This window comes from Copidosoma floridanum, unplaced genomic scaffold (genome assembly GCF_036245765.1).
Source record: "Copidosoma floridanum isolate Cflo_tuat_1 unplaced genomic scaffold, Cflo_Japanese_pri ptg000013l, whole genome shotgun sequence".
Taxonomy (NCBI): domain Eukaryota; kingdom Metazoa; phylum Arthropoda; class Insecta; order Hymenoptera; family Encyrtidae; genus Copidosoma; species Copidosoma floridanum.
In genome coordinates, this window is record NW_028321890.1 from 35,304,061 (window position 1) to 35,315,623 (window position 11,563).

At 48.8% G+C, this 11,563-nt stretch overlaps 1 protein-coding gene across 1 annotated transcript in view; it reads right to left on the bottom strand.

The window, feature by feature from the left end:
- Positions 1–10,701, bottom strand: part of Tet (tet methylcytosine dioxygenase-like) — a 63,073-nt gene extending 52,372 nt beyond the window's left edge. The window contains exons 1-2 of the mRNA XM_089591588.1: positions 10,659–10,701; positions 1,391–3,850 (exon numbers count right to left, since the gene is read on the bottom strand). Coding sequence (XP_089447714.1) covers positions 1,391–2,902 — 1,512 coding nt within the window. The 5' untranslated portion in view covers positions 2,903–3,850; positions 10,659–10,701. The remainder of the gene's footprint in view (positions 1–1,390; positions 3,851–10,658) is intronic.
- Positions 10,702–11,563: the final 862 nt, after the last annotated feature.

An 11,563-nucleotide genomic window follows, 5' to 3' on the forward strand; every position in this document is an offset into this window, starting at 1 on the left:
TTTTACCAACCCCCCGCAGTCGTTGGGTGAAAAGTTTAATTTGGAGGGGTCGACTGTAGAGTTTTGGCTCTGCATCGGTTAATGTACAATTAGATGTAAAAGTCGTTTCCGTCGAATGGTAAAAAAAAAATTAAAAAATTGGATGAATAATGACGAGTGTCGCTACTATACGATATCGATGAATCATTTGTTGACGCTTTCGGGAGCAATTGATACGTGTCGCTGAAAATATATTGTGCACAAGTTGTATGAAAAAAAAAAACAGCGAGAACAACGTAAGCGTTACGTAAAAACGAAAATACTGTGTTTTTTTTGTACATAAGAATATGATGAGTATCGTATATAAAGGTACAAAACAAAATAGATGAAAACAAAAACGATCGCGACATTTTGAAATACATCTCGGAGCGCGTGAAAAGGCCATCGGTGCAGAGTGACGTAAAGTGTTGCCGCATTATCATCGCCAAGGGGGAGAAAAAAAAATGAAAGAAAGAAAGGAAGAAATAAAGAAAGAAAAGAACCTTCGAGTGGTGCATTGAACCCAGAGAGTGATTATCTTTTGCAGTACAAATACATTTACGTAAGTAAGGCTCCGAAGAGGCAGTCGCACGGCATCGACCGATGCCCCAATGTATACCTAAATACCGCAGGTACTGATCGCTAAGCCCGAAAACCCGGGCAGTGTGTATTTGCCTCCTCCTCCTCCTCTTGTAGTGCAGGCGCCCGCTGACTTACCCTCCATTTCGACGTCACTGCAATATAGTATACACGCAGGGAGGGAGAGGAGGATTGGGTCTCGGTCGCCCTCCCGCTCGGTTATCTTCTTCTTCTTCTTCTTCTACTACTACTGTTGCTTTCTGTCTTTCCCTCTGGAATCGGCGCACATCCCGGCACATCGGGGCCAAGTTCAGGCTATACATAGCCGCGACGAGTCGCGTGCGCACCCATATATATACCTACGGTGTATATAAACCCACGATATACGAGTAGGTATATACACATATATATATATACTACAACCCCCCGTGTATACCCGACTGCGTATAACTATATAATATATACCCATAAAGCGTCGCTAAATCGCTGTAGCAATGAGTCGAGGGAGTAGTATAGGGTCTCGTTTGTTTGGCTGGACGATCCTCGCGTGACTGACCGTCCTACGGCTGTCATAACGATATGATGCGCGGGTCACGTTGATTGTGTGGACTTGTGTATATATATTTATACGTAGGAGAGGTCCGCGACCCCCCGTCACGGGGTGCATCCCACGTGTTTCCCCGTCGCGAGACCCTCAAACGGTATGTATGGATACAGCTTTAAAATCACGGGGGGTGCATGTATACCTTGGACATGCGTACAAAATCAAAGTATATAGGGGCATGTCACTAACCTTCTTCTCGGTGAGTTTTTCGCAGCGTCGCATCTTGCAGATCTGGTGGCTCTTGTCGTTCCTGCAGGGCGCGCAGTCCTGGCAATTGTCCTTGCGCTGGCAGCCGATGCACTCGCCGCAACGCTTGCGCTTCTTCTTGGCCGGTTTGTCGCCCATCACGCCCCCGTCGGCGTCCCCGTCCTGCATACCGGCGCCGGTGCCGCTGCCCATGTGATGGCCACCCCGGCCCGCCGCCGTCGACGACACCGCGGCCACTTGGCCCGAGCTCTCGACGCCCGGGCCGGATCCGGGCCGGCCGTCCTCCGAGTCCATCGAGCCGGCTCGTATTTTCCGCCGCTCCTTTTTCCGCCCGTCCGGCCCCGCGAGCACCGCCGCGGGCCGCGAACTCGGCGATGACTCCACCAGGACCGTCGACATCGGGTTTTGAAAATTCGCGTGGTGCAACTGCGGGTACTCCTGCTTTATGCTCGCCACGAACTCTTGCTGCTTGACGACGCCCGCGAGCACCGCCGCGTGATGATGGGCCGCCGCCGCGGCCGCCGCCGCGTGGTGCGGATGCTGCACCAAACCCGGACCCGCCACCACCGTCGGGTGGTACCCCTGCATCGCCGCCGCGGCCACCAGGTGGCGCTCGTCCACCTGCAACTGCTGCTGTGACTGCTGCTGTTGCTGTTGCTGTTGCTGTTGCTGTTGCTGTTGCTGCTGCTGCTGCTGCTGCTGCTGCTGGTGCTGTTGGTGTTGCTGCTGGGCGCCCTGCAGAGACGTCGGTTGCTGCTGTGGTTGCTGGACCATGACGTGGCCGAGGGACGCGTAACCGAGGCCCGGGGGTGGGCCACGGGGCACGACGGGCACCGCGGTCGCGATCTGTTGTACGCCACCGGCGGGCCCTAGCGTGTGAAAGCTGGGCAGTACACCGGTCGCGGTGACCGGCGGCGACTGCGTCAGCGGGGACGGCGAGTGGGGCGTCAAGGGCTGGAGGATCGTCAGCTGGGGCTCGGTACTGCCGTCCTGGCCCCCCGCCGTGGTGGCCGCGCTCGCGTACTGCGGCGTAGCGCTGAGGGTCGCGAAACTGGGCAGGCCGTCGTGTTTGCTCTCCCAGGGCCGGGTGTAGCCGGCGATCTCGCGCAACCGATCGTCGATGATCCGGCCGCCCAGGCCCTCGTAGCAAAAGGCCTCGTATATGGGCGGGCCGAGCTGCTCGTGGCTGGTGGCGAAGCTACCAAAGCCACCGCCGACCCCGCCACCCCCAACTCCGTCCATACTGCTCGGGGAATGCTGCTGCTGGTGCTGTTGTTGCTGTTGTTGTTGGTGGTGGTGGTTATGGTGGTCGAGCTCGCCGTGGGCAAAGGCAGCTCCGAAGGGGGGCAGGTGGCGCGCGGCCTCCCCTTGCCGGCCCGGGGAGGAGCTCGTGGCCACTGCCGCCGCCACCCGGGGAGGGCTACTGTCGCCGTCGGCCGGGGGCTGCTTCCTCTCGGGGGAGACCGGGGACTCCCGCTTCTGCTCGATGCTCATCTTCCGCGTCTCATCTTGGCGAGCCGCGCAGCCCTGGTAGGCCACGGGCTGCGGCTGCTCTGGCCGCTCCCAGAAGAGCCGCCAGGCGTCGTACCTGCTACCCTCGACGTCGTCGTCGTCGCCGTCAGTGTTGCTCTCCTCCTCGACAGGGGCTAGTTCACTCTACCAATGGCCTCACTGGTTGCAGTTGCGAATCATCTTAGCTTCTTCTTATTCTTCGCTGTACAGTCTTTGTGTATGTTTATACGGAGAACGCCCGCCTCTCCGTCGCTTTTTCTGTTTTCCACTTTTTTCTCACTATCACATGGATTTCTCGCGGCGGTACACTTATTATCCCTCCTTTTGTCTCTCGTTTGTACTCAACAGGTTTAGGCTACAAAGTGAAGTTGATCCGTATTATTTTTTCATCAAGAATTTTGCACTTGCTTCGCGGGAAACAACAGTCCTTGGCGTCGATCAAAAATCGCATCAACGGAGATAGGCGGAGCTGACCGAGGCGGGGGGGGGAGGGGGTTAGTAAGAAAAATGGCAAAATTCTTTGGCTTGGGGTGTAAATGACACTTGAGTGCTCGTCCTTTTCTTTTTTTTGCTCTGATTACCAACAACACAACTTTCACTTATATCAACAATAAAACTCACTTTTTCTCTCTCGTTCCTCCGGTTTGGCACTAACGGACTTGTTCGCAAAATCTTTTTGTACATTCAGTTGCTAAGTCGATTGATTATACTCTATAGCTTCTCTCTGCCGTAAACGTGTAAGCTCTTTGTGGCAATTATTATTATTATTATTATTATTATTATTATTATTTTTATTTGTTTTTATTATACAAACACACACTTTTTTTTTTTTTTTTCCTCTCACTCTCTATCTCTCTGGCGCTCTTCGTAAGAAAATATAAATCACTTGTGGTTAATGTGGCTTGTTTGAAGGCGGTTGATTTGTACGATCTGAAACACAAGAAAAAGAAATTTTTCATTAAAAAAAGGTAAATGGGCCTTGTTCACGAGGGAAGGGGTTTTATGCTGCTCCCAATCCAGTTCAGTCGTGTAGAGGTGGAAGTGGTTTACGGCGGAAAATAAATGTAACGCAAATGTGCAATAAAAATATATACAATATATTTACAGTGCTTAAGTTATGAAAATGTGCTCAAGTAAAGGCAAGCGGAGAGAAGCTTTCTCTGCCGCCGCGGCGCGCTAACTAACATACTATGCTCGCAGAGCAATATTTATAGAGACAAAAGTTAAAGTAGAAATTCTAGTACATTGATAAATAAAGGTACAAGAGTAAAGGTAAAACGGTCTCTTGGGCATTGCAAATGTACGCGATGATAAAGGCGTATGATCGGAAAATTACTTCAACTTTAATATAAGAATAACGAACGTGACGCAATTTGAATTTAGAAAAGGTTTGTCGGCAAATATTCAGGTACAAAACTGAACAGGCCTACTCGTCATAAAATCAAACGTCACTGTAGACCTGCCCGAGGGTAGATACATAAGCTCGTCAGAGATACCGCGCGTTCACGTATTGGTATATTTATATTACTATCTGTTAAAGGGTAAGTACAACAAAGCATCATGACAAAATACCCATAAAAGTGGACACGCTGTAATGAGTTATCTCCGTATACGCCAAGGCTATATAATAGGTGTACACGCATCGTACACGAGTCCAATGTTTATGTAAATGAAAAGCCACGCAGCGCGATAAGACGGGTGACGCTACACGAGCCGAATACTCTCATTGATAAGTCCAAACGCCGGCGGAATTCGGGATTAATTTTTTTTTCTTCCTTTTTTCGTGCGTCGATTCATATATTACACTCTAGTAAACAAGTAATTTTTTGTCCCCCCCCCCCCGTTTGAAACCATGCGAGTGGCGTCGATTCCAGAAAATAAAGGAAAAAAACCCGAGCTCGACACGATACAATTTTTCACACCATGTATACACATATATATGTACGCGCGGCCGTGTGCACTGCAACTCGGAGTCGCCGTGGAATCGCAGTGTATAATATATATTGTGCGTGCGTATGAAATACATGCACGAGCCAAGGGAGGATGGAGCTGGTGGGTATAAAATATCGATCGAACGGGAGGCTGTACAGCGCGCGTGCAAGCTCGACTCTCGCTTTCTTCGGCCGAGCGGGGGTTGGAGGCCGCCCAACCCGCGAGAGAGAGAGACACTGCGTATATAAGGTACACGCTATGCACGGACGTCGGTGTGTGCAGCTACACTACACCCATACACAGCGCGTACACATGTGGATGAGTATACATGCGGAGGCTGCGCGGCACCGCCGGAAAGTCTCGCGGGGTGATGGTACATACATATATACGCGCAGCGCTATACAATGGCTCCGCAGCAGCTGGGCCCGGAGCTTTCGCTATCGCTGGAAAGCCACGCACATGTATGTATATACTTTCGTCCCGCTTTCCACGTGCTCGGTCTTCACGGCCACAAGGTCGCGCGCCGCGTATCGCACGCTCTCTCTCTCTCTTTTCCCTCTTTCCGCGTGTCCGCGGGAGGGATATACAACATGCTCTACGTTATATTATTACATACAGCACGAACTCTCCCTTCTTCGCTCCCGCTCGTACGTATATATATTATGCACAATCTTGCGCTTTCGTCGCCTCGATAGCGCTCGCTAACAATGGGAATTGATATCGGCAGAGACGAGTGCCGATAAGCTCCATATAATATTATAAATCCCGTATAAAGAAAATGCATGAACTTATTTTGTGCGATGCGCGATGGTGGTGGTTACATACTGCGAGATAACGTCAACAATAATAGAGATAATATACATTTGCATTGATGCGTATCGAATGTTCCACATGCTCATGATGAAACGCTGCGTAAAAGAGCGAGGGGTTGATTGTTATTTATTTATTTATTTTTTTTTTTTTTCGATTAAACAAAGGGGGTTGCGTTTTGTTAAATGTTTGTCCGAGAAAGAGGGGTGGAAAAATCATCGTCGCTATTTTGTTATTCGTATATAATTATGCGGGAAAACTCGAATATTCCCGTCCCTGGGGTGGTAAATATAGGCAAAGGCGCTATAGCGTTTCCCGAGGTATCCCGATTATTGAAATATCTCCAAGAGCTTTCCGATAAATGTTCTGCATTTCTCGAGTCCCTCCCCCTCCCCCTCTCACGCGTTATCTCAGCAATGTGAATATTCTCTGTTTTCTTATCGTCGAATTAAATGCTACTCGGGAAAAAAAAAAAAAAAAAAAAAAAAAAAGCGAAAGATTAGAAAAAGTCTTGAAATTACGTAGTTGTTATACGGGTAGAGTTGGAGTGTACGATAATCCGAAAGAATTATCGTCGAGTGTCAACGACAACGGGTGTTTGGAAAAAAAAAAAAAAAAAAAAGAAAAGAAAATGAGAAAAAACATGGAAATCAGTGGCGAACATGTGCGTCCCTCCTTCCCAAAATCGTGGCTGTATGTACACGCTCCTCCCCCCGCGCTGAGTGCACATATATAAATATACATATGTATAGAGCTATTCTATAAGTGTACCAAAAATGCAAGCAGAGTCAGAGCCGTTAATTCCGCAGTTATGCGCGCAAGTAAAAATCGCAAGAAACAACGGAGACGCTGATGTGTTATGGGTGGAGGTGTGTACATATATATGCATGCAAGCGAGCTCGTGCCCTCGAAAAGGAGCTCCATACATAGAGGGTGGGAGGAGAAACACACGCGCGCGCGCATGCATCCGTGAGCAAAATATACTTATACTGGCAGTAAGAAAGGAGTAAAAAAAAAAAAAAATAAATAAAGAAGAGAAAGGAAAGATGGAAAGAGAGAGCGCGAAAAAAGTAAGAAAAAGGAGTGAAAAAAAAAAAAAAAAAAAAAAAAAGGGAAGGAATAAAAAAGAGAGAAAGAGACCGCGTGCGCTCTCCACTATGGGAGCAAAAAAGCTTCGGGTACACTTTCGCCGGCCTCGTGGTGGTGGTGCTCGCGACAAAGGCCTGATGCCATGGCTTGATTCAAGGTCCCACACGCACACGACCTCATACAACCAACACCACGGCAACGCTCACACATTCTTGCGCATGCGCCAACACACACACCCGCTCTTTTTCTCTCTGCGGGTCTTCCCATATACACACTTGTAATTTCGTTTCGCGTTTTCGTGAGCTTCGCAATCTTCGCATCTCTACTGCTATACATGTACATTTCTCTCCGTATAATGGGGTATATACAAGAAACCCGTGATATCCCTTTTGCTCCTATACATACTGGTTTTTTGTACGGTGTACCGGTATACGATACAAGGTGTGCAAGTGTGAGCGAGTTGTTTAGAAACACGTGGGTGTGTACGCTTATACGCCCTACCGAATGTACTCAAAAGCTCGCGAGCGTTTTCGAAGCTTTCACCCCGAACCCCCAAAAGTCGCATGCATTGAGCACGAAGCTTTGCCGGAAAGGTAAAGTGGAGCGAAAAAAAAAAAAAAATAAAAATAAAAAAATAAAAACAACGATTACCCGTAATGTAAGTGACGAACGAATACAACGTATACGCGTCAGTGGTGGCACGTAGCCTTAGAAAAACCACCACAGAGAGCACGAATAAGCCCATCGCAACGGCAGAGAGCGCGTATCGGAAATGATATAAAATTGCGTGCGCGCCGCTGATATTTAAATTGGTTCGCTAAACCACGTATTAATGCGGCCTCTTCTTCGGCCCGCGTCTGCCTCCTCCTCCACCTCGTCTCTCTCTACACGCATCGTTCGTGTACATGTACCCCGACGTAACGTTAAATACAACGCTGGTGCAGCGTTGGAAAAAAAAAAAAAAAAAAAAAAACCAACCGAGATTTATTTTTTTCTTTCTTCTCTCTCAAGCTCATAAGCCATTCGGCTTCAAAGATTTTTCGAACTTGAATAACATGCATATGAACGAACAATTATCCGTACCGAACGGCGTATTCGATTAAATTGACTCGGTATCGGAGGCATCGGACGCGAGCAGCCTCGGAAGGATGGAAGGCACCGGCGGAGTTTTAGAAGAAAAGAAGCGAGAGAGAGAGAGAGAGAGAGAGGCCAAGGGGAAAAAAAAAAAAAGAAAAATTAAGGAGGCGGCACAAGAAACGGGCAAAAACAAAGGCGAGGAGCATAGAGAGAGAGAGAGAGAGGGGGGAGGCGAGCGAAAGGAAAAAAAAAAAGAAGGGAGCGGGGGTGTATATAGCATTCGGGGCCCTAAGGGCTCCTCTCTGTGCGCGTTGCCCGTAAATCTGTCGCTGTTGCCTCTCTCCTCGCGGACCGCGACCCAAGCCTATATGTATATACGTGCAGCAGGTTTCTTCGATCTGTTCCGGAGCACCGGCAGAGGAACAAACCGGCCGAAACGCTGCAGTCGCGGCTCCCTTGTGTCGCGCCGGATAAGAAGAGCGGAGGGGGGGAAAAAAAAAAGTAGCCGAGAGGAGGGTGAGGAGATAAAAAAAATCGAAGCAAAAACGGGCCCTGTACCGCTGCTGCCGAGGGAATAATTTAAACCCGCAAGATTTAGACGCGCGAGCGCGATGCCCCACGTCCATCGGCTATCCCACGCGGATCTCGGGCTGCCTCTCCTCGCTCGACGCGATCGTTATCCGCGTGTGGTTCTTCTTGCTTTTCCTCTCTCGGTCTTTTCGTTAATTAGCCCTTTTTCCTTCCCGTTAATTACATTTGGCCCCGGTGATGATGCTTTCATTGTTTTACCGGCTGTAAAATGTCGCGCTACATGTTTTCCCTCCTGGATGGTAGACGTATCCGAAACGAGAGATGATAAGCCGCAAGAGAGTGCAACGTAGATACGCACATTACAATCGGTCCCCCGGGGACTTTTCGCTGCACCTGCGTGTCCCTGTGGACGGATACTTGCTCGGAGGTGATTTCGTTCGGGAACCGTTTGTTTCCCCGAAAACCGTGGGAGAGCCAATATTTACAATGTACATAGCCGTAATTTCGGAAGGCCGTATGACAATAAAACCCGAGCGTGGCTTCCAAGCAAAATTGACGCAACAAAGGCCCCGGAGGCGTGGAGTAACGGGGAAAGTCCGAACAAACGGGAAAAATTTTTGAGAAAATCCGAGATGCACCCCAAACTGTGTGTACACATATATACACATACAAATATATGTATATAGTGGGGTACAACAACCGAGTAATAAGAAGATTTAAGAGGCATCGTATAATATACACACGTACAGAACGTAAGACACGGAGGAGAGACGCAGAACACAGCGGCAGAAGAAAATCTGGCAGCGCTGCAGAACAACAGACAGACAGACAGAAAGAGAGAGAGAGAGAGAGAGAGAGAAAGAGATACGGGTGGAAGGTCGCGTTCGAGCGAAAACGAAAGCGAAAGTGCTGTACAGCAGCAGTTGTGTTTTCCTGCGAACGTTGCTGCACACTTAATAATAATAATAATGTAGCTGTGTTTGTGTTTGTGTGTGTGTGTGTGTGTGTGTGTGTGTGTGTAGGTATACATCGCATCAGGCACTGCAACAAAACACACAGCATCAGCGGAGCCAGCAACCTTATCGACGGCTCGCGATCTCCCGAGCTCCGAAATCTCACTTGCGCTGCACTCGTATACAATATATCCACGCCGTTTTTTCCTCCCCTGCATCTGTATACACCATCATATATATACCTATACATGCGTCTTGGTCCTTACAATCCTTATACACATATACGTATCCGCACACAGGACGCGATCGCGCGCTAAGTACGTGCCTGCCTATATGCATGATCAACACCACCACCACCACCACCACCAACATCACCAACATCACCACTTTTTTTTCCTATTACTTTTGATACAGTTGTCCGTATAAGGACGATACTCCCTTGCACCTGGATATATATATATATATATACAATTGTACTGTATAATAAGTATTATACATGTATAATTATATGATATACTAACGATCTCGGTGCTACGAGCACCGCACTACAGGACAACACTTTTAGATTCTTTGGTTTCCCGCAAAAACGGCACACAGGATTGTAGGATTGAAATTAATCGTGAGTAGAAAAAAAAAAAAAAAAAAAAAAAAAAAAAAAAAAACCACACTATATTGCTCCGGGGCACGTAGATTTTTACTGCATATGTACACAAAAGACGCGCACACACAATAATCGTCGTCGTCGTCGTCGTCGTCGTGGTCTCGCGCACTTGTGCCGGTTATTAAAAATCGTAAGTATATATATACGAGCAAGTAAGTATACCTATTGCTGCATCTTATCCGTATCGCGCTCAAGCATACAAAACTATATGCGTGCGATGATCACAGGTAGTATAGGTATAAGGTATAAGATTGTGTTCTAATCGGAGCGCAACGCGAGCAGCTCCGCAGGCCGCCGTCCACGCGACTGCCGGGATTATTCTGGACGATGCGGGGGAGGCGTGCATAGCGAGGGACCGGCACTTTATGGTCCCCCCCATCCCCGAAGGAGGGATCAGCGGGAAGGAAAGACACGCGAGGGGTGTTTTACGGTAACCGGCGGTACATACCACTCGAGGGGTGACACCGTGCACGGGGTCCTTCGAGGCAGGAGGGGGTTGCTCCGAGGTAACTTTTTGTATGCAAATTTGGACACATACATATATTATTATTATTATTATTTTTTTTTTTTTTTATAACCGATTTTTAAATTAAATTAAAATGAAAAAGAAAAAGAAAAAAAAAAAACAAAGTTTTGGAGCAGATTCGTGGATATGTGTGCGATAGGTATATATACGTCGATATACCTTTGGTTGCGGGCTGACCCGGTGGTGCTGAGCGTGCTCGCCGCGCGCTGACTGTGCACGCGCTCTCACTCAGAACTCGCGAGAGCAGTATATTCTTTGTCCCGTGGCGCTCACTCGCTACACAAACTCTCCCCCTCTCTCTCTCTCGGCAGTGGCGTAAAGCTTCCCTCTCCGTCTTTCTCCCTCGCAGCTGCCCGCGTTTCCGCCTCGGGGCCGCTCGGCGCGACTCGGGTGCGCTCGGGTGTCATCCCGTCTGCATGTGTATTATTTTATACGTGCATGAACGTACAGTGGCGGGAACCCAGGACGCACTCACGTATACACACACACGCAGCAGCCGTCCCAGGGAGGAGCGGAGAGAGAGATAGAGCCGCAATAACCGGGTGTACCATACGGAGCGCACGCGCAAACACACCGAGAGAGCATTATAATAGAGCGTGCACGGGAGGAGAGAGAAAAGGAAGGAGAAACCCTCCATCGGTAGATAGACCGCCCCTGCAGCAGCCAGCCGCCTGCAACCCCTCGCGCCTCACTGTGTGCGTGCGCGCTCGTCTCTCCTCCTTGCTTCTCTCATCGTCTTCTTCTTCTTCTTCTTCTTCTTCTATATAGGTGTACATATATATTATACTTACGTTTTATGCGCTATGTATTAGTTCTCCATGTTTGGCTGATGCTTTTTCTTCTCGACGCGCGAGAGCTCGGGGAACGCACCCCGTGTACATATATTGTGTATATATGGCTCTCGCGCGCGCGCGGGAGAGAGGGATGCTGCGCTGCCCCCCACCCCCTGTCTTACGTATACGTACATTCTAGCTCTCGCATCGATCTCTCGAAAATACTTTTTTTTTTTTTTTTTTTCACCCCGGCCGAGCTGGCTCGAGCTTTGAGCTTTAAAACTCGTCGAT